At 45.0% G+C, this 27,835-nt stretch overlaps 2 protein-coding genes across 12 annotated transcripts in view; one reads left to right on the top strand and one right to left on the bottom strand.

The window, feature by feature from the left end:
* EIF2D (eukaryotic translation initiation factor 2D) lies at window positions 1-27,613 on the top strand. Of its 11 annotated transcripts, none has more exons than XM_045049295.1 (16): window positions 2-271; window positions 1,284-1,430; window positions 2,965-3,048; window positions 3,560-3,650; window positions 13,213-13,320; window positions 15,224-15,477; window positions 15,950-16,067; window positions 17,725-17,770; window positions 18,201-18,304; window positions 18,402-18,551; window positions 18,926-19,015; window positions 19,708-19,803; window positions 20,385-20,492; window positions 21,087-21,207; window positions 25,721-25,895; window positions 27,412-27,613. In XM_045049295.1, the coding sequence occupies exons 4-16, from the start codon at window positions 3,565-3,567 to the stop codon at window positions 27,480-27,482; spliced, it is 1,527 nt and encodes a 508-aa protein (XP_044905230.1). In that variant the 5' UTR covers window positions 2-271; window positions 1,284-1,430; window positions 2,965-3,048; window positions 3,560-3,564; the 3' UTR covers window positions 27,483-27,613. The 11 variants fall into 11 exon arrangements, with proteins under 11 accessions (XP_044905225.1, XP_044905229.1, XP_044905230.1 ...); XM_045049289.1 differs by having other exon boundaries at window positions 1,240-1,430; XM_045049290.1 differs by lacking the exon at window positions 2,965-3,048 and having other exon boundaries at window positions 1-271; window positions 1,240-1,430.
* The window catches only part of RASSF5 (Ras association domain family member 5), a 71,692-nt gene continuing 69,894 nt past the window's right edge, over window positions 26,038-27,835 (bottom strand). Inside the window, exon 6 of the mRNA XM_045049300.1 lies at window positions 26,038-26,385. Coding sequence (XP_044905235.1) covers window positions 26,353-26,385 — 33 coding nt within the window. The 3' untranslated portion in view covers window positions 26,038-26,352. The remainder of the gene's footprint in view (window positions 26,386-27,835) is intronic.

Below are 27,835 nucleotides of genomic sequence, written 5' to 3'. Positions count from 1 at the left end.
AGTTCCGGGTCCTGTCAGTAGGGGCGGCCGCGGTCTGGGCAGCGGCCAAAGCCGCGAAGCTGCGCGGCCCGGGTTTCCAGCCGGGCCTCTTTCCCGGCCGGGCCCCAGCATGGCTGCCCCCAGGGCTGCGGGTCGGGACGGTGCCGCGTTGTCGCGTTCCTGACGGCCCCTGGCGGCTGTGCTCTCCTTCTCTTCCCCAGGCCACTCCAGCAGACATGTTTGCCAAGGCCTTTCGGGTCAAGTCCAACACGGCCATCAAGGGGTCGGACAGGTGAGGGAGAGAAGGGCCCTGTTCCGCCCACCAGGACACCCAGCCATTTCTCCATCCCGGCTGGCCCACAACCGTCTTTGGACTAGCTCAGCCGACCCGGGGTGCAGGCCGAGGGGTCCAGCGGGGGAAGGGACCCCAGGGGACCAGGCTGGAATAGACATGTTTTGAGGGTGAAGACGGGGAGGAGGCCTGATTTATCTCCCAGGCTATCTTTTGGATATTGTAGTTCGTTTAAAGGAAAACGTAATTCAATGAGCGCTTACTGACTGCGATCTATAGAAGGTATTGCGGAGGGCGCCAAAAAAGAAAGAAAGGAAAGAAGGAAGGAAGACAGACAGACGGACAGGATGCCACTCTGCTAAGAGCTTAGAGTCCCTGAGGAGAAATCAGATGGGGAACCGAGAACTACAACGATAGGAGGAAAAGTGTCTAGTGATTACTTCTGACAGGGGACACAGACAGATGGAGGGAGAGGTGAGGGAGAATTAAGGGACATGTTTTGAGGAGAACCGTATCTGTTCAGACAGTGTCGCAAACGTGGATAGCACGTTGCGAATTTTGGACCCCGTGTTCTACAGTTGTCACTCTTGGTGCCCTGGTATAGCTTTTCAACCATCTGGGACAGGTTTGCCAAGCATAGAGAGAAGGGAGTGGGTGCGAGGGCTAGGCATAGAGGCAGGAAGGCAGGGCTGAATTTCCAAAGTCAGGCTAACTTGGTTACTGCCTGGATCTCAGTTTCCCTCTTTGTTCGTAAAATGGAAAGTCTTGCCCCCAAGAATATGTGACAATAGAGGAGACATGGGATGTGAAAGAGAATAGGATGCTTTGGAAGAGTGTACGAGAGTAGGGCATCATAAAGCAGTTTTTCCTTGGCCCCTCGATTTGATAGTAAGTCCTTCCGAATCCTTTGCATTTCTCAAAATGCATCCAGGCACGATTCATACCACTCATCGGTTTGCTTTCTGCAGGAGAAAGCTTCGGGCTGATGTGATGGCTGCTTTCCCCACTCTAGGAACAGATCAGGTCTCTGTGTTGGTACCTGGAAAGGAGGAGCTCAACATTGTGAAACTGTATGCTCACAGAGGGGATGCAGTGACTGTGTACGTGAGCGGTGGTAACCCCATCCTGTTCGAAGTGGAGAAAACTCTGTATCCGACAGGTATGGCAACAGGATGGACATGGCCATTACTGTAATCCTTGCCTGGCATCCGTTTCTCCTTATTTCTTTCATGCACCTGTCTTACTCAAAACAGTAAGTGCCAAATCTCCCAGTACCATCCGTAAGAATCGTTTCGGGCCCAGTGTCCCTAGACTTGGGTCTTTCAAGGTCGAAACTTACTGCCATAGGAGGGAGAATGAAAGGGCCAATACAGAAAGAGCGCGGTTGCCAAGAGATCTTCTGAGATGAAGGAATAGTAGTTCCTAGGGGGTTAACTAGGGATGGAGCAGGGGTCTCGAAAAGGGTGGCATTTTAGGACATGTAGGAAATACGTCTTAAAACGATGACTGGCAGGATTTTCTTTAGAGACTGAAAAGATCCTGTGATAGGAAACCACGTACCCAGCTGTCTTAGTGATGTACTCCCATCGAGATACCTCACAGGGATTCTTCCTTTGGCTCTATCCGGCTCTCAGGATCCTTTGCTTTCTCTCCTTGTGACAAAACTCAGACATCTAGGGTCCTTGTGTCTCTAGCTGCTGACACCTGCTTTGTCACTGGGGCTTTTCTTGCCCTAAGTTGGGCTGCAGCAGCGTAGGGTGGTCTCCTTGGGCCGCTCCTGCCCCCACCCCACTTTGCTGCTTTTTGATCTAAGGGTTTTTACCACTAATCACTATGAAAACAGAGGGAATACAAATAATAAACATGCGGAAATTTCCAAATTGTTTACAGGCTGGTGCCCTGTTCTTAGTCTACTTGTTTCTGAGGTCACAAATGGAATCCTCCTTGGTCTTTGTCCCTGCTTTTACCTGCTGTGCCCATTTCTACAACTACAATCAGGTGGAATGATGGGGCCTCCCAGTGTCAGGTGACATCCAGGTTTTTAAGAATCTGCCTTCTTCATTCCAATAGCAAAGCCTGTGGGCCCACTGCCTCCCTGTTATTTCCTAAGCACACCCACAGAAGATTTCCTTAGTCACTGAGGAGAGAGCTTTAAGACAAGAGAGTGATTACCATTTATAATTTTTAAAAATTATATTCACATGTACTTTTGTATATGTGTATACTTTTTCAATTTTTAGTAGTTTTACCACCTTCACAAGTGTGGAAATTCTTGGTGATATCCTAATATTTATCCTTCCATATTTCCATTTTATATGGCTGTGTAATGGTATAAATATGTTTATGTGATTTGTAAGCATTTTTATGTATATTTGTAATCGCTTATATTGCAATTATTAAAAGATAAAAAGGTATATTAGAAAAAAAAAGAATCTGCCTATTTTAAGAAGGAAACCCCTAGAAACCAAGGCTACACTGTATGTTAACTAGCTTGAAGTTAAATAAATACATTTAAATTTGAAAAAAAAAAAAAAAAAACCAGAATGAACCCTCTTTGGGCCTCACAGCCTCTTCTCTAGCTTTGAGCTGAGTTCCTTTACTGTCCCTGAATTAAAGTGGCCTTCGCGTTTGGCTTTGCCAGTGCCCCAGGGGATTGACTTTTTGGCAGTAAATCTGTGTCTCTTTTTGGGCAGTGTATACCTTGTGGTCCTATCCTGACCTTCTCCCAGCTTTCACGACGTGGCCTCCGGTGCTTGAAAAACTGGTGGGGGGAGCAGGTAAGAAGATTTCCCTATATTCTGGCTATCGACTGAAACCCGCTTAGGAAGGACCGACTATTCTAATAAATGTACCCGCTTCCTGCGTTCATATGGTTGAAAAATGGAATTTTCCCCCCGTTTGCGTTTCATCTCTCTCTTGACTGCTTCCGTGAGGTCCCTGGGCCTCTACGACGCTGTTGAAAGGCTTCAGTCAGCTTTGTACTTTGTACTTCAATGAGAAAATAGTTTGTGAACTGCCATAGGCTGTCCTTTAAGTCAGTAGGCTAAATTTGGGAAACCAGAATAAGATAGGTCATGGAACTGGCCTTGGTGCTTCAGTTGGACCACTAGCCCCCCTAGGGAAATGCTGTGATACTCAGGTTGCCGTCTTTTAGTTTTCATTATGAATAACCTAGCTGATACCTGATAAAGATTTGTAGGTTGAGTGAATGAATAAATGATGAAGTAGAACTTGGAATTGTTTAGAGGCAGAATCCAGGTTGTGATGCATTTGTTTTGTTTGCTGCAGATTTGATGCTGCCAGGACTCGTGGTGCCCCCTGCTGGTCTGCCTCAGGTACAGAAGGGTGACCTCTGTGCCATTGCCTTGCTGGGGAACAGGTACTATGTGAGTCCATTGTGCCTTTGGGGGAAAATCTTCAGTAAAACTGGGGAAGGGTTTGGGAAATGACAACTTCCCAAGCTTATGGATAAAGGATTAAAGGAAGAAAAAGCAGCTTCTTGTGGAGTGGGCCACTGGGGGATGGTAGTGAGCCTGTGCGGCTGTCTATACATGTGGGCCAAGCATAGCTACTGCTGCTGCTGTTTTTGTTTTTGTTTTTTTAGTAATTTTACATTTACAGAAGAGTTACAAAGATAGTATAGAGGTATAGAGTTCTTATCCAGCTTTCTGTAATGATAATGTTTTTTTATAACCAAAGTACAGGTATCAAAACTAAGGAATTAACATTGGCACAGTCCTGTGAATACAATTGTAGATTTTATTCATACTCCCCCAGTTTTTCCACGAAATGTCTTTCCATTCAAGAATCCAGTCTAGGGGTTAAAGTTAAATGTCCGACTTCAGCTCACATCAGGATCTCACGGTGCTTGAGTTTGAGCCCCATGTCGGGCTCTGTGTTGACAGCTCAGAGCTTGGATCCTGCTACAGATTCTGTGTCTTTCTCTCTCTCTCTGCCCCTCCCCTGCTCATGCTCTGTCTGTCTCTCTCTCAAAAATAAAGCTTAAAAAAGAGAAAAAGGATCCAGTCTAGGATACCTTTTGCATTTAGTTGTTGGCTTCTTAGTCTCTTTGTAGCAGAATTCTCACACAGAATCGTGACACCAAGGCTTACCTTCCCAGGAAGCAACTTTATTTCCGCCGGCACCACTCAGTTGGGTTTGTACCCAAAGAACTGGACCCCGAATGTCTTGTGGTATAATTTTTTTTATACATTTTCTATTTCTTTGTCTCCCATATATGGTAACACACACAAACATGTAGTCTAATTAAGTAGTCTTTGTTTACAAGGTCATGAGGGATGTTGTCACATAGGCACATAGCCAGGTTACCTTAAAGTTTTTTTGTTTTGTTTTTTGTTTTTTCTTTCTTTTTTCTCTTTTTTTCTCTCCTTAGGGAGAGAAACATTTCCACCTTTGATGCTCAGACTTCTCTATTTCGTTTCATAGAACATCATCTTGGTTTAGAGGTTTATATATTTAAAAAAAATTTTTTTAATATTTATTTTTGAGATAGAGACAGAGCACAAACTGGGGAGGGTAGAGAGAGAGGGAGACACAGAATCCGAAGCAGGCTTCAGGCTCTGAGTTGTCAGCACAGAACCCGATGCGGGGCCCAAACCCATGAACCATGAGATCATGATCCGAGCCGAAGTCAGATGCTCAACTGACTGAGTCACCCAGGCTCTCCAAGAGGTTTATATTTTTATAACATTATTACATGAGTGGCCGTCCTTTTTTAAAATTTTTTAACATTTATTAATTTTTGAGAGAGAGAGAGAGACAGAGCATGAAGAGGAGAGGGAGACACAGAATCCGAAGCAGACTCCAGGCTCTGAGCTGTCAGCATAGAGCCCAACGCAGGGTTTGAAATGACAAATTGCGAGATCATGACCTGAGCCAAAGTCAGTCGCTTAACCGACTGAGTCACCCAGGCGCTCCCCCTGCTTTTCTTCTTCTTCTTCTTGTTTTTTTTTATTTTTTGAGTGGCTGTCCTTTTTAAATCATGGCCTCAGTGAGACTGGAGACGGACCGTACAACCAAGGGAACTAAGCAGGGTAAGGTTAAGCACCCTCCCAAAATTAGGAGGATAATTCCCATGAGGGTTTTGAATCTCCTGAGAGTTGAAAACCATCCTCCAAATAACTCCCCGGGGTCCCCACCTTTCCAGATCTGAACTGGGACACGAGTAACCTTTCTCATTGATCTGTGATCTCCTCTGTGACTTTCCTCTCATCATCTGTCTGTAGGTAGCAGTTGCTCAGGGTAAATTTTTCACGAACACCTCCCTCAGAAGCAAGCAGGTAGATAGATGGCATTTAATAGATGGCATTGCACATTTTGGTTTGCTGCTTGGCTAGTAAGTTAAGAGCTCTGGCATTTTTATTGGTTATAATTTCTACAGCTGCTTGCAGTCTGATTATGTGGTTTAGCACGTAAATGGGAGTGTGGTAGCCCCAAGACCCCATCCTCTGCCCAGGGGGCAGGGCCATAATACTGGATTATATGCTCAGGAGGCCATTTATCATCTTTTTAATTACCAATCTGTAAGGCACCCTGCTTCCTTTTAGTCTCCTTGTGTCCATACACTTGGACTCCCAAATGTTTCCCTCTGGCAAGTGGGATCAGGAAGACATGGACGAATAGTTTCCAGCACATATGACCCTGACCAGACTAGGGAGGTACTATATAGGCGCTCCATGGGGCGCCTGGGTGGCGCAGTCGGTTAAGCGTCTGACTTCAGCCAGGTCACGATCTTGCAGTCCGTGAGTTCGAGCCCCGCGTCGGGCTCTGGGCTGATGGCTCAGAGCCTGGAGCCTGTTTCCGATTCTGTGTCTCCCTCTCTCTCTGCCCCTCCCCCGTTCATGCTCTGTCTCTGTCTGTCCCAAAAATAAATAAAAAACGTTGAAAAAAAAAATTAAAAAAAAAAAAAAAAAAGATAATGTCTACGGTTTCCAAACCTGTCAAACAGTCTAGGAGAGACCCTGCCTTTGTAAACAACGTATGTCAGGGACTCTCTCATAACCCAGGTGATGGAGGAGCAGGAGCAGTTAGTCATTAATGGCAGCTCTATTTTTAAGAGTTCGGCCCTAACTTCATTTCAAAATTTTTTAAAGCTTCTAATGCTTGTGAGGTGTTATTTAGAATTTTGCTGAGTATAAGCAGTTTGCTTTATTTTGAGGTGTAAAACTTCCAAGAGCCAGGAGTTCTACTAGAGAAAGAGTCAAGGCAGCCATTTACCATGATTAATTTGTAAATTTTTAGGTAAGCCAAACCTGGATATTATTTTATAAAGCAGAATTTGTATTACTTTTTGTGCCTTTCTTGTCTTGGAGGGGAAGACCTTTACCAATTAGTAAAAGTATTGAAACCTAATTGTCAGTCCTTTCTGGATAGCCTCCAGTTTCTTGATTGTCTGGGAGAGCAAGTTTATGATTGAAAGAATTGTTTTTAAGACATACCTCACAGGCTGCTACCACTTGCAGAACTGTCCTTGACAAATTGTTTTCCAGTAAACACCCTTTAGGCCATTTGATTAAATTTCATCCCTTCCTAAAAGAAAGGTCTGATCCTGTGTTTTAATGATCTTTTAGCTCTGTGAGTTTGGTAATAGTAATGACTCCGCTCTGTTTATAACCATTCCAAGGGCTGGAGACAGTGTCTAGGAGTCAGACCCCAGTTTATTATTTTTTCGGGAGAGTAGATGGGATTGAGTTTCCTTTAATACTTGATATAGCAGGCAAGCTGTTTTCCTGAACCTGGTGTCTGCAGCCTGCAATATCCAGTAACTTCTAAAAATTCACATAATTGTGTCTCTGTCCTGGAGTTACCCAAGGCTCTGAGTTTCTGATAGACAGTTGGTTTAGGGGAGCCACCTTGAAGAGCCCCAGGCCCCACTTAGTCCTTCCAGGGACATTAGTTATCTGAGCCCTCACAGATAGAGGTCCCTGAGGACATTCGGATCTCCACTGATTGTCTCCACATAAGGGGATGGCTTATAGGGTTTTCATTTTGGTTGTCCCCTCTGAGGACGTTCTCCTTTTAGTGCTCTGAACAGGCATATAAATGGCACTTGGTGCCAGGACCTTGGGAAGTCCAGTCTGACATAGTACATAAGGCCACAACTAAGGTCTCAGATTATTTTTTTTAAGCTTCCTTTTCTGTTTGTTGTTTTGTTTTTTTTATTCTTATTCTCCTTTGATCTTGGTTGTAATATACCCAATTGGCAGCTCATCAGAGCTCCTCCAGGGTCCCTTCAAAGGCCAACAGTCGATTTTTGCATCTTCTCTGAATATCTAGGGCTGCTTGAGTGACAAATTTGTCCTTTAAAATCATCTCAGCCTTAGGGGTGTCAGGGGAGATAGCCATATATTTAATGAGAGCCTCCCTCAACCTCTTCAGGATGGCCATCAGGCTCTCATTTTGTGTTTGTAAGATAGTGACTAATTTAGCATAATTTAAGGGCCAAATCTTAGATTTCCTTAATTTTTTTTCAAAACATGTCTCATTAAGAGTCTGGTTTAACAAAAGCGTTATATCTTTCCAGATCAACACTGAAACATACGTAATATTCTGAATGGTCTTTATGTACTTAACGATCAGAAAATTTACCTAGATCTCCTTTTATGTGTCTTAAACCTTGTAACATAAAGGTTTTTTCTTCTGGCATTCTAGCTTGTTATAAGGGATACATGCCTGTTACAGGGAGGGCCTGGATAAGGTGGGTAGCAGGGAGCAGAATTGTATTTTTTGTTTTTTACAGATTGAGGACCTGAGGAGGAGGAGGAGGAGGAGGAGGAGGAGGTTGAGGTGGGAGACTTCCCTTCCTCCTTCTCTAGGTCTGTTTTGGCCCAAAAACAATGAACATAGGGGAATTCTCCCCATTTCCCTTCACATTTGCAAAACAAGTCCAATTGTAGGATAGTAATGTCATTGATATTTTCCTCTGGTGGCCAGGTTCCCTCTTCCAGTTTGTTTTGGGGCCAAGCCTTTGTGCAAAAGAAAATGAATCATAATGCATTCCAAAGGAGTAATGGCCTTGGTTGGGGAATTACCCATTTATAGGAAAGAGGAAGAAAGTTGTCCCTTATCTCAATTTCCTGTAGCTGGCCAGGAGAAACCTCATCTCCTGGCCCTGGGTTCTGGCTGGCTATGCAACTGGCAGCCAAAAGCCCTCTCAGTCTCGCAAGGTGCTGAGAGTAGTCATTCTTACCCGGGTTGACCCTACCTCCCAAGAGCTGACCTGGTCTTTCCTGTTTTGTTTTGTTTTGTTTTGTTTTGTTTTGTTTTGTTTTGTTTTGTTTTTACCCCTCTGTTTCCCACCTGCAGGACCTTTGGGGTATGGACTGTGACCAAGCAAGACTTACCTGGTTGTCATAATATGCACTAATTTTATTTTGGCCCAACAGTAACTTACATATTGATTATTGGCCATTGAGGGAAGGGGTTAAAGAGCCAAAGTCAAGGTCCATTCCCCTGCTGTTTTCAACAATGCCCACATAAATATGTTTCAGCCATGTGGATATCCGTTTTCAGCATACAATGGACTAAGGTTAGTAAAATGGCTCCCACATATCTTAGTAAAAGCCCTTCATATATCATCCCTCCCTCATATGGCATGGGCATCCAGTCCTCTGCTGACCAGGAACAACAGAAATGTGGAGGATTTGGAGGCCGGCACGAAGGGTATTGCCATCATGTTCCCAGCCTTTGGAACAAAGGAGGGGGAGTTTTAATCTTAACCCAGTATACTTTTAAAATCCATTTATTGTAACCTTAGTGCATCCTGACCACACATAAAATTTCTGTGTGAAGGTTTTCTTCATGAACCTTCTACAACCTTTCTTTGCATTTAGATTTTATCCCAAGCCATTTCTCTCCAAATAACCAGTCTCATTTAGGACAAAATTACTTTTTTTTTTTTTTTTTTTTTTACCTTTAACAAAAATATCTTTCCATTTCTTATATCTTTCTTTCATATCTCCTTTTCTACATACAGAGTTGCTTTTCTTGTTTTTATCGGTTTTAATTACATTTAGTAGAATTTTAACTCTTTGAAACCTTAGTCTCCAGTGAAAACTAAGTGGTAACTAATTATGTACTTTATGTTACATCAGAATTTTTTTAGATGGCAAACTTAAGAATCCATTAATCATAAAGCATGTTTTCCCACAGATCCAAATATCTTTAGTTTCTCTGTAACAAGTCAGAAGCACAAACCTACATCTAGTAATTAGTGCTTTAGCCTCTTATCTCATTAGCTATCTAATGAATTCAATCTCAATTTATCATGCAAGCAAAACTTTAATGTTTTAGGTTACCAATGACTTTGAAAGCTATCTTAACAATTACCCATGAAAACTTTGAGACAGACAAAATTAACCATCATTTTAAGTCACCTTTTTGCTGACAAATTGCAACAGAGATAACAGCTTATTTGACCTTTAAAAAACCTTAGGTAGAAAAAAGTTTTATATATTTACTGCTGATAATTCTAAAGAGTTGTCTGTTTTAAACCAGCAAACTTAAATCCATTTAAATACCAAATATGTTCCATCTGTGTCCATTTAAAAGTGAATCAATCTGTTCCCCATTGTCTATTTTTACCTGGGGCACCAGTGGGGAAATATGAAGTGTGTGGTCTTTGCTCCAAGACCTCTAGGATGGGAGAAACGGCTGATGGTGCCTGAGGCATTGAGGAGCCAGTTATGCAGGCTGCCCCCCAGGTGGTGTGGAAAAGGAGGGGGAAGGGAAGGCAGAAGAGGAGAGGTATGAGCAGAAGGCACAGAAAGAGAATTCCCAGTTTTAAATCTTATCAGCTCAGACAGAGGAGCAGACTCCAGGTTTCTTTTGTTTTGTTTTGTTTTCCACTAGTGGAATTAGGCAGTCTGTGTCACTCCAGAGAAGATAGGGAATTTCCCCAAAATAAAAGTAGTTTTGGCAGCTTCTTGGGAATATTCCTTAAAGTCCCCGTTCTGAGATAGAACAACCAGAGACAGTTGGCTCTAATTATCATAGTCATTGACCCAGGAAATGAACAAGAGACAAGTCCCCACACACACTCACACAGCAACTCCAACCCGCTGCCCAGTGCCCAACACCTTAGAGTTGCAGCTCCATTCCTCGTCCCGTGTAGAACTACTATGGCAACTCTGGGAGGTGATTAGGTTCCCCTTCTGCCTCTTAGAGGCAAGTCTGCCTAAACGAACCCGGGTTATTACCAGTCTGACAAGGAGTGCTCCCTGAGCTGGTTCCTGGGCCTCATCGGTTTCGTTGGCACACACGGGGTCCTCGCCTCGTCATGCTGGGAGGGCTGGTCTCCTGCGGATCAAGCAGTCCACTGGCGCCAGGGGAGGCCGCCTTTGCTGGTGCCCTGAGGTTTGTACCCCCAGTGGCGAAGGAGGTGGAAACACACCATCAGATCCCGGATGAGCCCCCAAGTAATATAGCAGAATTCTCACACGGAGTCATGACACCGAGGCTTTTCTTTCCAGGAAGCAACTTTATTCCTACCAATACCGCTCAGTTAGGTTCATACCTGAAGAATTGAGCCCTGAAGATCATGGCATAGTTTTTTTTATATATTTTCTATTTCTTTGTCTTCCATTTATGGTGACACACACAAACATGTAGTCTGATTAAATAGTCTCAGTTTACAAGGTCATGATGTTGTCACATAGGTGCATAGCCAGATTACCTGAAGTGGTTTTTTTCCCCTCTCTTTTTTTCTCTCCTTAGGGAGGGGACCCTACCACATCTTGTCTGTGACATTTTCTTGGTCTTTCTTTCATTGTCTTAACACCTTTTTCCCCATCATCTACGTCATCATCCTCTCTCTTAATTCTTTTTTTTTTAATCATTTATTTTTCAGAGAACGCAATGGGGGAGGGATAGAGAGAGAGAGCGAATCCCAAGCAGGCTCTATGCTGTCAGCACAGAGCCCCATATAGGGCTCAATCCCATCACCCTGGGATCATGACCTGAGCCGAAACCCAGAGTGGGAAGCTTAACTGACTGAGCCACGCAGATGCCCCAATAGCTTTATTGAGATATAGTTTACATACTATAAAATTCACCAATTCCAAATGTACAATTCAGTGATTTGTAGTGTATTTTTACAGAGTCGTTCAGCTGTCACCCCACGGCATCTTTTTAAAAATAAATTAGGGAATATTCATATGAATAGTTCGGAAAAATTCTTTTCTCCTAGAAGTAACTGTATCATTTGATGCACACATCCTTGTCAGCCTTTTTGAGTGTGTGTATATATGTGCATATAAAAACGTACGATTTTGGTGTGTAGGTTAAGAATACAACCAAATGGAATTACACTTTATCTGTATTGTTTTTTCACTTAAGATCATGGGGACATTTTCCAGGTCAGCAAGCTCAGGGACGCTGAGCCTTCTTACCTGCTATGTGATGATGGAAGAGGTCCTCTCCGAGTGGACCTTGTGGTTGCCTCCAGTGTGTCTTCATCACAAATAATATCTTACTGACGCCTCTAGGGAGAGCGTGTCTTCCCACACTCCCACCAACACTGGATACAATCCGTTGTTCTTCCTTGTGGAATCTTAAGTGAAACATAATTTTTTTCTCATTGCTTCTTTGAGAGAGAAAGAGATTGTAGGCATGGGAGGGGTCAGCGTTGAAAGATCTTACTGTTGCTACTCATGTTCTCCTATTTTCCTTGAACGTTTTGGAACCAAGACCTGGAAAGGTTTCCTTCCTTGTTTACCTGTTGCACAACTTGCAGTTGAAAAGGACGGTGGTGTCACTGGTTTTCCCTGGGATTCTATCCAAGATGGGAGAAAACTACAGAAACGTGTATTTGGCCTGCTCAATTTGGCCTTTAAAACGTCTGTGGGGATGTAGCTTTAGATGGTTTGTGGTAGAGAATGAGGGTATGAAGGGGGGTTTATTAAAAATATGAAGCATGTTCGAGATTGAAGTTTTTGAGCCAACGGCCCTTCCAGAGGTAGAAGAAAAAGATCCCTCTTTTTGGAACTGAGAGAGAAGCCAGCTTCAAAGTTTCTGTGGTAGTAATTGATTGACCTGTGGGCACAGTAAGTGGAGCCACCAGCTTAGCAAACGTTTTTCTTAAGTTCAGGTGTTGGGAACTCTGCCCTTGAATCTCCTCCCTTGTGCCCAGGTGACCTTGGCCAGGCTTGTCTGTTCTCTGTGATCCTGTCGGGCAGCAGATCTTACAGGCAGTGTGTGGGCAATGCTTGAGGACTGGGCTGGCACACGTGTCCCATTTGGGCTTTGGAAGTTTATGTAGTTACTGTGAAAGATTGTTTTTGATAATCACTGGACTCAGTTCTTAGTAGATGGTTACAAGGAGCGAGCCCTGTAATAAAGAGCCAGCTTAGAAGGAACCTCCCCAGTAAGTTCCACTGTTTCTCTCTTCTCTCTTCCCTGTGGCCTCCCTTGGCCTAATTTATGGCATAAGAATGGCCTTCCTTTTGAATCTCTGCATAGGATGGCTACACCTTTAAGGTAAGGGAGGTCATTTATATTTTTGGAATTAAATGGAGGGAATTTTTTTTTTTGAAAGGGAGAGAGTCTTAAGGAGGCTCCACACCCAGCACATAGCCAACATGGGCCTTGATCTCACAACCGTGAGATCATAACAAAGGTAACTTTAAATATCCTTGCAAGTCATGCCTGGGTTTGATTCATAATAGGGATAAAACAAACAGTGATGACATCAGCAGAGTAGTTACTTAGACAGAAGGGGCATGTTGGTCAAGGGATTTTTGAAAGTCCTATTTAGAGTTAATCTGAAGAACACTGAGACCTCACTGAGTTTACTCCTGTGATGCGGGTGGTTGCTTCCAGTTTGCAAACGCGGTGCTCTTAGCATATGTGTGGAGAGATAGTCCTGACATGTGCCCTCCTGTGAGACTTTCCCTGACGTGTGTGTCTGGCTTCCTCCCTCTCAGAGCCCCTGTTGCCGTCGGAGTTGCTGCCATGTCCACAGCCGAGATGCTCACTTCAGGCTTGAAGGGAAGGGGCTTCTCTGTGCTCCACACCTACCAGGACCACTTATGGTGGGTTCCGTGTTCCTTCTGTCAGAGAGATGGCTGGCTGGGGGGATAGAGCACAGGGCCTGCATTCACAAATGAGAGCCTGTGTCCCTGCCACGTCCTTCTCTGAGTTGCTGGTCCAGATATTAATTTCTTTGCTAGTGTGGAAAGGAAAAATGGATGGATGGATGGATGGATTGGTTTAATTTTCTTTGTTCTTGTTCAGAGAAAAATTGCAGAGAACTTTGATTATTTTCCAGGTGGATTGTAGAATCCTGGGCCTAGAAGAAGGCCTTACAGACTCTCTGCTCTGCCTTTCAGTACAGGGATATTCTTGTTTTATATGGCTTTCATCGGTGTGGTTTTATCTGCCACACACATTTAGGCATCGTCTTGCCCTACAGTGAGTGCCCCGGTGTTCTCGCTTATGATTCCAGATCAAAGCAGAGTGGACCTTCAGGCACCACAGTCATGACCTGATTATTTTTGTTGTTCAGATTTCCCATTTCCAATCTCCCTATTGTGGAAGTTACGTTTTCTCACCATAACACTTGCTTTCTCAAGCCATGTACCAGTTTATTTTCTGGTTATTTTCTTGTCATTTTTACCAAAACAGTAATAGTACTTTTTTCCAAAGCACTCTGCCTGGTCTTTAGGCTGGGTGATGTGGCCTGTTGGCACAGACACATCCTTACATCTTCAGCCCAGCGTCGGAGTCCCTCATTTGGTAAGTATTGGCCGAAGCCTGCTGTGCTGCAGGTACACCCCGTTGGCCTGTGTGCCAGCAGATATGTGAGGGCTGCTTCCGGATGTTCTCCAGGCACCTGCTGTTCTGTCAGTGTGAGCAGGGCCGTCGGGGTCACACTGCTAATTGTTTTACCAGCAGCGGCTCCGTTCCCCTCGCCCACGTTTTAAAAAAATTGTGTACTTAGCAGAACAGCCTAAATGTAGAGTCCGGCCTCACTATTAACACTACTACGAGACATGCTGCAACCCTTAGTTAGAACTGAGTTTGCTTTCCGTGATCTTGCTCCACGTGCTCTGTACGAGGCATTGCTTTTTTCCCTGTCTTCCTGAGACTCGGTGGCATAAAGCCACGTAATCTCCACGCTGCAGGTTAGATTGCACCCTGACATCACAGGGAAGCAACTGATTCTGCAGTTGTGGAGCAGGCCAGGTGTTTGTTCCTTGACAAGTACTCTGAGCCCCGGGTTTGTATTTCCCCACACTGGTACTGCAGGTACCTGTGCATCTTCCTGTTTATTTAATTCAAAATGTTTTATTTTTAACTCATGTGAAGGGGATACTGTTGGGGGCTTCTCTTTTAACTACTTTTTCTTTGATCTGTCCTTGTCCCCAGATGTATATTAGTGACATTATTATTCCTTTGGGCCAGGGAGGAAGCAAGAATTACCCTCCCCATTTGAGAGATGAGGAAACTGAGGGAGGGGTTTTTCTGGGCCCAGAATTAGAAATACAGTTTATTTTATTTATTTTATTTTATTTTATTTTATTTTATTTTATTTTATTTTATTTATTTTATTTTATTTTATTTTATTTTATTTTATTTTAGAGAGTGTGAGCGCATACAAGTTGGGGAAAGGGGCAGGGGGAGACACAGAGAGAGAGAGAGAGAGAGAGAGAGAGAATCTTAAGCAGGCTCCATGCTGAGTATGGAGCCTGACATGGGGCTCAATTCTACGACCCTGGAATCACAATCCGAGTGGAAATCAAAAGCCGGATGCTCAACCAGTGGAGCCCCCCCAGGTGCCCTGAAAATAGAGTTTAGATGGGAGCTCAGACTCTCTGCTGTCTCCTGGACACCACTGCCATGGCTCCTACTCTCTCTGGACTCCCAGCTGCCCCTGAGCAGGACTGGAGAATATCGTGGCTGCTGCTTGCCATTTCTGACATGCGATTTTTCCAGGCGATCTGGAGACAAGTCTTCTCCACCGTCCCTTGCTCCACTGGCCCTGGATCCCCCAGATCTCAGTGAAGAGAAGGAGTCTGTCCAGGCAGACCCCGCCCTGCAGGGAGACCTGAGGCGCCTGACCCTGGAGGGAGAGGAGGAGAATGGGGAGGTTCAGCGGATGTGTGGGGAGAAGTCCCTATCAGAAGCCTCGGAAGACCCCAGTGTCAGGGGCCTGAACCCAGACCCCACAGACAGCAAGACCCTTCAAGGTATAGCTCTGGGAGTAGAAGGACCCACTTCCTGTCAGTTTAGGAAACGTGCTTTGCTATGCTTCTGACTAGAGCAGCTCTAGGAGGATAGGAAAGTCCTTGTTTTGGTGAGGGTAGTTCAGCAGCCCTTTGACATCTGACCTGGAGTCTCTTTCACACCATTCGTGTTTCCCTGGTGCCGGTCTGTCTTGGCACTTGGACTGTTTCCAGCCCCAGAGGCCTCCACGGTTTTTTTAGGCTCTGACTTCTCTGTCAGAGAAGCACTTGCTCCTGGCTGGGTGGGACCTTGTGGCTAGACTTCTTCTCTGGGGTCTGCCTTCTTGAAAGGCTCAGTGCTCAGAAGCTTTGGTGCCCAGGATGGGTTCCTTCCAGGGCTAAGGGGGTGAGGCAGGAGTGGGGCTGGGCGGGGATTGTACTATACTAGGCATTCTGTATCCGTCAGAAAAATGTGGTTCTTGTCTTTTCCTTGCAGAACAAATGGATGAACTGGTACAGCGATGCTTCTTGCATGCTTTAAAATGCCAAGTCAGAAAAGCTGACCTCCCTTTACTCACCAGCACGTTCCTTGGCAGCCACATGTTGTCCTGCTGGTATGGAAGGCGTGGTGGGGGCTGGCGGCCGGGGCGAGGGCTCTCTCTTGTCCCTTGGTGTTATGTCAGGACAGGGCTGTGGGAGAATTGGTTGAGGGACATGCTGTGGAGAGAGTGGCGTGGAGGGTTGATCTGGCAAATGAATTTGGTCCTGAGTGTTGAACACTTCAGTTTTAGCCAGCAAAAGGATGTTGATTCGGGTTAAAATTCTCTGAGCATTGCCTCAGCTGTGGTGATTCCGGGCTGTCTCATGAATCGGGCACCCTGTCCTATTCAGGAAGAGTTTCCCCCCCCCACCCCCGGGAGCCTCTCAATCAGGAAGCTTCATCTGGATTGTACAGCCCCTTCACAGGTTACTTTCAAAGTAGGTGGTCCTGGTTACATTGTGTCAGGAGGAAGAATCCATGTGAGCCCCCCCACACCCTGACCACAGGGGCCAGGAGACAGGATCACATGTAGAGAGAACCTGGACTTTGAAAACAGACATCTTGGCTTAAATGCCAGCTCCCAGGGTTTTGGAACAAGGTGTATTTGAACTTGTTATGGAGCTTCTCTGAACCCTCATTTCCAGCGCTTGTAGGATTGTTGTCAAAGTTAAATAGCCTGACATTTAATAAGCACCATATCAGATCAGATGGTTTGCTCACTGATTTTTACACTCAGACTAACTTTTCTTTTTTGAGAATTTTACCGTGTTTTTTAAAGTGTGGTTTTAATGTGATTCTCTTCCTGTTTACATGTGGGCTTCTTTAAGGCATCCTATACGAGTGTGGGGTCAGAGTGTGTGGTAATTTGTCCTGTTCTTGCTGGGTTGTAAGTAACTGGGAAAGAGGTCCTAGAGTCTTCTCTAGGATATAGGTTCTTAACCTGGGAGGGGTTCTAGAAGGGCTCTCTGTGTATCCCACTGCTGTTGCTTGTCACATTTTGAGAAAAATGTAAGTTCTGAGAACAGGGACTGATGATGACTTTCTCAGGACCATCCCACCCCAAAATTAACAGCTGTAGGGTAGGGGTCAGCAAACTCTTTCTATAAAGTGCCAGATAGTAAATATTTTAGACTTTGCAGACCAGACAGTCACTATTGCAGCTACTCGGCTCTACCCTTTCAGTGACAGTAGTGAAGGGATGTGGCCAGATATGGCCTACAGCACGTAGTTTGCCAAATCCTGTCCTGGGCCCAGCTGCCTCAGTGAGCTTGGTGTTGGAAAGGTTCTCCTTGAGGTGAATCTTTGGAGACCACAGAAGGTGGTCTAGTTTGAGAGAACTCTAAAGCCATATCCAGTATGGTAGCCACCAGCCATATGCAGCTATTTAAATTGAAACTAGTTAAAATTAAATAACATTTAGAATGTAGTTCCTCAGTCCCATGAGTTGCATTTTAAGGGCTTAATAGCCACATGTGGCTAGTGGCTACCATATTGGATAGACAGACAGAGAACGCTCCATATTTACAGAAAGGTCTGATGGACAGCAGTGATCTAGAGTGTCCTAAAGTCGGTATCCCTCTCTGATGCCACCACTGGTCAGAGTCTGGAACAGCGGCTTCTACCTGAATGTGGAGGGGGATGGCTGAGGAACAATGTCCCCCTCTCAGGACCGGGCAGCTCCCACCACAGTTCTTCTGTTAGCTTAACTTGCCTTTTCCATCTGCCACCAGCCCTGAAGGACGACAGCTGGACATCAAGAAGTCCAGCTACAAAAAGGTAAGCAGGTACCTTCTCCACATACCCACACAGAGAGTCACGTAGGGGCCCATGTGCCATGAGCTGGATGGACGCTGGGGAAGCCCTGTCTGTAGGGCTCAGGCTAGAATTAAGCTTTTTGATTCCTGGTGTAAGGAGGGGAAAGAAAACTCTCCCTGGACTGAGGCAGTTGGGCGGGCACCCACGCCCCTCTCTCCCTTCCACCCCTTTATATCTGGCCAGAGTTCCAAAAGGTTTCACCAGTTAGTCTGTAGCCGCTTCCCACTCCCTGAGCCTCAGAGTGGGGGGCCTCCCAGTTCCTGGTTTGATGAGGGCAGGGACTGTCATGTGCCCCACCCAGGGACAGGCCAGGCTCAGCGTGGGGTATGTCAGGCGCTCAGGATGTGCGTGCCATCGGTGGAGTCCCTAGCACTGGCCCTTTCTCCCTTAGCTCTCTAAGTTCCTGCAGCACATGCAGCAGGAGCAGATTATACAGGTGAAGGAGCTGAGCAAAGGGGTGGAGAGCATTGTGGCTGTGGACTGGAAGCACCCGAGGTGAGTGCAGGGGGGCCTGGTCACCGTAGCTCAGCTGGCCCGGGGCACCTGGGTATAGTATAAAATGTGTTTTTTCTTTCCTTCTGCCGGGTTTTAGGATCACATCTTTCGTCATAGCCGAGCCCTCCCCGACCTCCCAGACTATCCAGGAGGGTAGCAGGGAACAGCCCTATCACCCTCCAGATATAAAATCCCTCTACTGTGTCCCAGCCAGCATGACTCTGCTCTTCCAGGAGTCTGGCCACAAGTGAGTTTTTGGAGAGCAGCCCTCCTCTGCCTGCTTGGTGCTCTGGCCATAGATCCTCTCCAGCTGAGTAGCTTTCTTCTGGGACTGGCAGAATGTGCTCTGCCCCGTCCTCCCTTTCTCTCACGTCCAGCTTCCAGCCTCCTTCCCCTGGGAAGCGTCTCTGAACAAATGAGAGTAGTCCTCTCCCTTTTCTACCTGTAACTACTCTGCACACGGTCCTGCTCACGTCAGTCAGGAAAGGGAAGAAAATAGAGGTCAGAGAGCCCAGGAAAGCAGCCTGCCGAGCAGAGAGCGAGTCTTGGTGTCCACAGTTTATCTCCTGGCACAGCAGGAACTAACCACCCCCCCCCCCCCCCCGGTCATTTCTGACCTAGGAAGGGGAGCATTCTCGAGGGCGGTGAGGTCCGGACGATCATCATCAACTATGTCAAGAGAAATGACCTCGTTGATGCGGACAACAAAAAGTGAGTGGGTGTGGAGCTCTGCTGGAGATTAGTCCGGGACGATGCACTCTTGCACACCCCTGTGGAGGATGTCTGCACTGGAGGGGAACGGGGGAAAGCACAGCCGTTTGGACCAGTGGTTTCTGAGCCAGAGGCTGTGGACACACCTCGAGTTGTTGTCTGGTGCTCAGATCCACACGTGCTGTCAGCACTGACTATATATAGCCTGAGTTCGTATCAGCTCATATATACCCACTGCTGGTTTTCAAATGCATGTGCTATTGTGAGGAATAAAATGCAAACTTAGAAGAATTTTACCGAAGTCCTTGTGGCTTTTTGGTGTTCTCTGTTTTCTTAGTAAGTGGATACAAAAGATAAACTACTAAATGAAGAACATTCCGTTACTTTTTTTTTTTTTCCCAGAAGATATCCCCATGATCAGAGAGTTGGAAACTGTTGGCCTAATCATGATGAGTTAGCAGAACTGAGCCAGGGATCCCATCACCCCCTCCCCTCTACCATTACCCTTGTTCTAGGAAAACCTTCCATACGTCCCATCCACAGGGTACACTGCTTCATGGACTGTGGTCCCTGAATTGGTTCTAATGGTTCTGGATGACAACAAAGGACATACAAGAGACGAATCCTGAGGTGGCCCTGGGGTCAGTAGGGGCAGGAGTGGCATTTCTTTATTATCTCTTCTTTCCCTTCAGTCTCGTGAAATTGGATCCCATCCTATGTGACTGCATCTTAGAGAAAAACGAACAGCACACAATCATGAAGCTTCCATGGGACAGTCTCCTGACCAGGTAGTGGGGATTAGCAGTCCCTCTCCAGTGTTTCCCCCCACCCTCCCCTGAATGTCCATCACATTGAACTGTAAAGTTGTCACTGCCTTAGTCTTTGATTTTTCTTTCCATAATTCAACTGATAATCGTCTACATGAACACAGTTTTGGTGATTTTGATGTGGAAGTTCCTTGGAATGATTTGAGCCAACACAATATAGAAGAGAACCTAAGGGGCACCTGGGTGGCTCAGTCAGTTAAGCATCCGACTTCAGCTCAGGTCATAATCTCACGGCTCATGGGTTCGAGCCCCTCATCGGGCTCTGCCTGGAGCCTGCTTCGGATTCTCTGTCTCTCTCTCTTCTCTCTCTGCCCCTTCCCTGCTCTCACTCTGTATCTCTCTCTCTCTCTCTCTCTCTCTCTCTCTCTCTCAAAATTAAACATTAAAAAATTTTAAAAAAAGAGAGAACTTAAAAGGGAGAAAGAAGAACAATGAATTAAAATTAAGAACTTCAGAAAGATTTAGAAGCAAAAAGAAGGCTGGGAGAAATTGTCTTAAAGTCTTCAAAAGAAAGATTCTTATTCTTTGTTCTTGTTCCACAGATCAAAACTGAAAATTATGTACATCAGGAGTTTGCAAACTACAGCCCATGAGCCAGATCTGACCCGCTACCTGTATTTTTTGGAATACAGCCACACCCATTTGTTTATGTATTGTCTGTCAGTTGCTTTTATGCTACCATGGCAGAGTTGACTGGTTGCACAGACCCTGTGGCCTTAAGGCATAGAGTATTTACCATCGGGCCCTTCATAGAAAAAGTTGGTCAGTCCCAGTGTATAGGATAACAAGAGAAAATCTGGTTAGATAGAAGGTGGACACTCTTTGTGGTAAAGGAGTTCTCTAAAAGATTCATTGGAACACGTCACAAATGTGAAGCAGCACTTCAGCACACTGGGTACAGGAGAGTCTTGAGACGGAGTAAACTCCACAAGGCAGCCCGGACAGATTTTCAGAAGGCCAGGCTGCTGGACAGTTTTCAGGGGTTCAGGTCACTGATGATCCCTTCCCTGAATCCATGGGCCTTGACTTTGGCCATGCTTTGGGGATCTTTAAAGAATATTGGAGTTTCTGATGTAAATGGTCTTGGGTGCAGCTCCTTGGGTGAGGTCGGTGATTCTGAGTGCAGCCCAGCGCAGACCACTGCCTGCAAATTGGCTCACACCCAGCTGCCCGCTCGTAGCGGGGAATGAGGAGATAGCTTCTGTTGGCTTTACCAGTCTATAGCTTATGAACTCCTGTTTCAGATGTTTGGAAAAATTGCAGCCTGTGTATCAAGTGACTTTTCCAGGACAAGAGCCCATTGTGAAGAAAGGCAGAATCTGCCCAATTGACATCACCCTAGCACAGAGAGCATCTAATAAAAAGGTAAATTTTAAAAGACACAATGTTGGAAGATGGTGATTTAATGTCCCTGCTATAAGTTTTATTCCCTACAATGTGATTAGAGGATTTTAGATTGGCACACCACAAAGATAGTTGATGAAAGACCCATGCTTGCATAAGTGGGCTGGGCCTTATAGAAAACAGGTGATGCTTCCCCCTCACTCCCTCCCTCTGGGATTTTGTGCTGGGAAACTCGCTAGAGCCTAGTTCCAAAGGTAAACAAGATTTTATTTTTATTTTTCTCTTAGACCTGTCATGGGCTTTCAGCTCTCATTGTTACTTCTTGGGCCTTGCTCAGTGAAAATAGCTTGTAAAGAAGTGTGTTTAGCCTGGCAACAGACACATAGGAAACAAACTCTGTCCTCAGTGTATGAAAAGCTGTTCTTGGGAAAAGGAGTGCACTCATTCTGAGATGCCTTGAGAAGACAAGTAGGAATACTGGGTGGAAATCCCAAGAAGACATACTTGGGTTCAGAATAAAGAACTTTCTAATGTATGGTTATAAGAGTGGGCTTTGGCATTAGGAACATGTGGGTTCAAATGTGGCTTTTGCCTTGCTGCTTGATGTTGAGAAAGTTAATGGTTTTTTGCCTGAGTTTACTAATGTGAAAAATGGTGATAATGCCTACCTTATAAGGCACCGTGAGGACCAGATGAAGGAATATACATGCGTGAAGCACTTAGAATTGTGCTTGAGATATAAGCAGTGAATGAGAACCGGTAATGATAACCTCAATAATAATTAGCAATAGGCACTATTTCTCGAGTGTGTAGTTATGTGCCAGACTCTGTACTAAGCAGTTTCTATGTATGTAGGTTTTCTCCACTATTTGTTTATTATTGTTTTTAAATAATTCATTGTCAAATTGGCTAACATGCAGTGTGTACAGCGTGCTCTTGGTTTTGAGGGTAGATTCCCGTGGTTCATCGCTTACTTACAGCACCCAGTGCTCATCCTAACAAGTGCCCTCCTCAATGCCCATCACCCATTTTCCCCTCTCTCCCACCCTCCCATAAACCCTCATTTTGTTCTCTATATTCAAGAGTCTCTGATGGTTTGCCTCTTTCACTCTCTGTTTGTAACTATTTTTTTTTCCCCTTCCCTTCCCTCATGGACTTCTGTTAAGTTTCTCAAATTCCACACATGAGTGAAAACATACGATATCTGTCTTTCTCTGACTTAATTCACTTAGCATGATATCTTCGAGTTCCATCCATGTTGCTGCAAATGGCAGGATTTCATTCTTTCTTATTGCCAAGTAGTATTACATTGTATATATAAACCACATCTTCTTTATTCATTCGTAAGTTGATGGACATTTAGGCTCTATCCATAATTTGGCTATTATTGATAGCCCTGCTATAAACATTGGGGTACATGTGCCCTTATGAATCAGCACTTCTGTATCCTTTGGATAAATTCCTAGCAGTGCTATTGCTGGGTCATAGGGTAGATCTATTTTTAATTTTTTGAGGAACTTCCACACTTTTCCAGAGCGGCTGCACCAGTTTGCATTCCCACCAACAGTGCAAGAGGGTTCCCGTTTCTCCACATCCTCACCAACATCTGTTGTTTCCTGAGTTGTTAATTTTAGCCATTCTGACTGGTGTGAGGTGGTACCTCAGTGTGGTTTTGATTTGTATTTGCCCGATGATGAGTGACGTCGAGCATCTTTTCATGTTTCTGTTGGCTATCTGGATGCCTTCTTTGGAAAAAGTGTCTATTCATGTCTTCTGTCCATTTCTTCACTAGATTATTTGTTTTTCAGGTGTTGAGTTTAGTAAATTCTTTACAGATTTTGGATACTAGCCCTTTATCCAATATGTCATTTGCAAATATCTTTTCCCATTCCGTTGGTTGCCTTTTCTTTTTGTTGATTGTTTCCTTTGCAGTGCAGAAGCTTTTTAACTTGATGAGGTCCCAAAGTTCATTTTTGCTTTAATTCCCTTGCCTTTGGACATGTGTCAAGCAAGAAATTGCTGTGGCTGAGATCAAAGAGGTTGTTGGCTGTTTTCTCCTATAGAGTTTTGATGGTTGCCTGTCTCACATTTAGGTCTTTCATCCATTTTGAGTTTATTTTTGTGAATGGTGTAAGAAAGTGGTCCAGGTTCATTCTTCTGCATGTCGCTGTCCAGTTCTCCCAGCACCATTTGCTACAGAGACTGTCTTTTTTCCATTGGATACTCTTTTCTGCTTTGTCAAAGATTAGTTGCCTATACATGTGTTAGTCCAATTCTGGGTTCTCTATTGTGTTCCATTGGTCTATGTGTCTGTTTTTGTGCCAATACCATACTGTCTTGATGATTACAGCTTTGTAGTAGAGGCTAAAGTCTGGGATTGTGATGCCTCCTGCTTTGGTTTTCTTTTTCAATATTACTTTGGCTATTCGGGGTCTTTTGTCGTTCCATACAAATTTTAGGATTGTTTGTTCTAGCTTCGAGAGGAATGCTGGTGCAATTTTGATTGGGATTGCACTGAGTGTGCAGATTGCTTTGGGTAGTATTCATGTTTTAACAATATTTGTTCTTCCAATCCATGAGCTGGAATGTTTTCCCATTTCTTTGTGTCTTCTTCAATCCCCACTATTTATTTTTTTTTTTTAATTTTTTTTTTCAATGTTTATTTATTTTTTGGGACAGAGAGAGACAGAGCATGAACGGGGGAGGGGCAGAGAGAGAGGGAGACACAGAATGGGAAACAGGCTCCAGGCTCTGAGCCATCAGCCCAGAGCCTGACGCGGGGCTCGAGCTCACGGACCGCGAGATCGTGACCTGGCTGAAGTCGGACGCTTAACCGACTGCGCCACCCAGGCGCCCCAATCCCCACTATTTAAAGTGGAGCACTCCTCTGAATTCTATTGTAACCTGAAAGGGTTGTAAAGCAAAAAAAGCAATTACCGTGAATTTATATGGAAAAAATTTTGAGTGTTCCTGGGCCCCAAAAATAACTTCTTTTAGGCTTTTCTGATACCTCAGGACACATCTTGCTAACAAATACATAGAATAGATGGAGATAAGGCCCAGATGCTTACAAAGTTCAAAGCTCTGGTGGCTGAGTGTAGTTCCGGGGAAGGAGTGACCGGGGTGTTCTTGCTGCTCGGTGCCTGCTGCCTCTGTGAGGGCTCCCAGAAGATCAATGCCGAATGCTGTTTTCCCTTTTCACATTTTTTTTTTTACAAAAGCGAAAACCCTGTGGATTTGAATCAGCAAAAACAGGTACTAATGTAGGACTTTTCATAAGAGCCAAGTGGCATACCGTGTACTCTGAAAAATCAGGGAATGCTTGTATTAACTTATTTAAACATTAAGTTTTAATATTGATGATTGCAGTTAGAATTGTCCAAAATTAAAATTGGTGCTTTGCAAAATAGGGAGTTATTGTCTCTGGAGGTCCACAAGCAAAGATTGGGCAACCACTTGAGGGAAGATGTAGCCAGGAGTTCATGCATCAGATGGGGGTGCCGAAATAGGTGTGACCTCTGATGTCTTATCAATTCTGAGATTCTCTGGGGCTGGAGTCCCTTGACAGGCCTGGGTTATTTGGAACCTGTAACTTTATCGAGAGCAGCCCTCCCCAGCCCACTCCTGATGGTAACATACTCGACCATCTCTCTCTAGTCACAAATAATGCGAGAGAACTTGTTTCAAAAAGAGAGAATTGTGATTTTAAGTGTTGATGTTCTTTTTAAATCTCAAAATGATATATATGTCATTTGTGAAGTTGATGAATAATAGAAAAATGTGTTCCTGATGAAATGCTTGATATTAACGAATTATTGTCCATTCATTTTTAGGTGTGATGATGGTTTTGTCTTTGTCTTTGAAAGAACCCTTATCTTTTAGAGATATGTACAAAAGCATTTGTAGATAAAATGATCTGATGTGCAGGAGGATTTGCTTTAAAGTAATATGGACAGGGGTCTAGGTGAATCGAGGTTGGTCCTGAGTTGATAATTATTGCAGCCAGTGATGGGAACATAGGAGCTCAGTAATCAGTTCTACTTTTATTTATGTTTTTAACTCTTCATAATAAAAGAACTTAAAAAGAATTTTTTTTAATCTTTATTTATTTTTGAGAGAGAGAGAGACAGAGTGTGAGCAGAGGAGGGGCAGAGAGAGGGAGACACAGAATCCGAAGACAGCTCTGAGCTGTCAGCACAGAGCCTGACACGGGGCTCGAACTCACAAAAGCAACTTCATGACCTGAGCTGAAGTTGGACGCTTAACTGGCTGAGCCACCCAGGTGCCCCATAAAAGAACTTTTAAAAAAGTTCCCACATGTTACATGTGGGATAGAGAGTATTCCATTAAGTATATATATTGGATGGGATAGAAAGAAACAATAAGCATAAAAATAAAAGTACCACGTGGAGGAAAAGGTACTGTGGGTGTGGGGATGGTGAACATAGAGGGTGGAGAGTTGCGGAGGCTCCAGAAGGCTCCGTGAAGGGGAGGGCCTGTGTTTGCACCTGCCATCAGTCTTCTGTCCCCACAGGTGACTGTGGTCCGGAACTTGGAGGCCTATGGCCTGGACCCGTGTTCAGTGGCCGCCATCCTCCAGCAGCGATGCCAGGCTAGTGCGACCGTCACACCTGCCCCTGGGGCCAAGGACAGCCTGCAGGTCCAGATCCAGGGAAACCAGGTCCATCACCTCAGCCGCCTGTTGCTTGGTGAGCATCCCCTCTGAAGGAGCAGAAATCTTCCCACCAATTCAACTCACGCCAGTCGTCATAATCTTTGTGGCCATATGGTTCTTGGCCAGCAAGAGTTGGAGCTAATACTTGAGCCAGATCCTTTGCCCCGCCCCCCAAATTCAAAGCTCTCTCCACCATGCTCTCGGAGTAGTTTTCTTCCTGGTTCTCCCTTTTATAAAACATTTTTTGAGCATCCAGACTGGGCTAGGTACTTTGCTGGGCTTCATGTAGGCATGATCTCTCTTAATCTGACGATGCTGCAGAAGTGTTTCTGTTTTGCAGATGAGGAAACTGAGCTTCAGAGAGATTCAGTACCTTGCCCTGAGATACTCAGTTGTTTGGTGTTGTAGCCCAGCTCTCAACTTTGGTTTGTCACACTGTAGAGCCTGAGTTTTTTCTACCACGTCTGGGGCATCCAGCCTCCAGTTTGTCCTCAGTTCACGCCATGTCTGTCTGAGTCAGCTTTCTAAAACAAACGAGATTGCATCACTCTCCTGTAAAAACTCCTTATGCCTTGTCACTGCCTTCAGAATAAGTTCCTACACTCAGTAAATAAGACCCTCCCAGTCCAGATCATCTTCCCCTCGGGGTCTCTGGCAGCTCTCTCCCCCACCCCTGGGCCTCTGCCATGCTGCCGCCCTTGCTGTTCCCCAGATGTGCCAGGCACATTCACACTTGGTGCTTTTGTCTCTGTTCCCTTGCCTGGTGCGCCCACCCTCCCACAGCCCATATCTGCCCAACCACATCTGGGCTCATTGGCCCAGCTTAGGGGTCAAACAAAGCCTGTTTTAGAGCAGCCCCACTTTTTTTCTGTCCTTAAATTAGCATTTAAGAAATTGCCAATGTATCACTTTCCAGTTGTGTTTATGTTTCTGGTTAGCATCTGCAACTTGGCCAATTTTTCCTAATATTAGCGCTCTGCTAGACGGAGCAACTTAAGTCAGAGACCTTGCCTTCATCCTTTTCGTGCTCAGGGCCTGGCATAGTAAATGCTCAATAAGCAAATGTATTTTAGGGCTTAAGGCAGGACCCTGTAGCTAACTTTTGGAGTTGACCCCTTTAAGTGAAGAATTGCTATCTGAGATACTAAGAAGAAATACAGAGGAAAATAGCCAAGCACATGACTAAACACAGATGCATACATTCTGTCTCATGAGAAAATTATAAATGCCTCAAGTATACCCTAGAAAGTGGCTATCAGTGTGAAAATTGCTAAAATACACGTTTCAGCCATGAGGTATAAGGATAAATGGTCCATCCCAGACCGCTTCCCAGAGGAGCTAGGTTTGAGCTGGGTATAGAAGAAGCGGTCACATGATGGAGGTTGATTGAACGGAAGTTCACAACAGAAATGAGCGCACAGTGGGGTGAGAGGGCGGGGAGGTAGCTGTGCCGGTGGGTCAGCCCATGGGGGTGGGGGGCCAAGGGCAGGAGGTGGCAGGGAGGGAGCAGGAGAAGAGCGAGCTTGGAGTTTCTGCTTTTTGGATTGTAGAAGAGTATCAGCTTCCTCGGAAACACATCCAAGGCCTCGAAAAGGCCCCCAAACCTGGCAAGAAGAAGTAACAGACTCTTGTTTCATGCGGACGATCCAGTGGAAATCAAGCTCTGGGCTGGTAATTTATATGAGCATTTTCAGCTTTTACAAATGAAACAATATAATTCTTTACCAAAATAAATTTTTATTCTAATCTAAATCTGATTTCCCTCTTGTTTCCTCCACTTAGCTAAAATGTTGTAGTAAAATTTTCAAGTCATACGCCAATTTAATTGTTTTCTTAGTATTTATTTATTTTTGAGAGAGAGAGCATGAGCAGAGGAGAGGCAGAGAGAGAGAGGGAGACACAGAAGCTGAAGCAGGCTCCAGGCTCTGAGCTGTCAGCAGAGAGCCCGACGCGGAGCTCGAACTTGCAAACCGC

Source organism: Felis catus, chromosome F1, assembly GCF_018350175.1.
Source record: "Felis catus isolate Fca126 chromosome F1, F.catus_Fca126_mat1.0, whole genome shotgun sequence".
Taxonomy (NCBI): domain Eukaryota; kingdom Metazoa; phylum Chordata; class Mammalia; order Carnivora; family Felidae; genus Felis; species Felis catus.
This window is presented reverse-complemented; position numbering and strand designations above follow the sequence as displayed.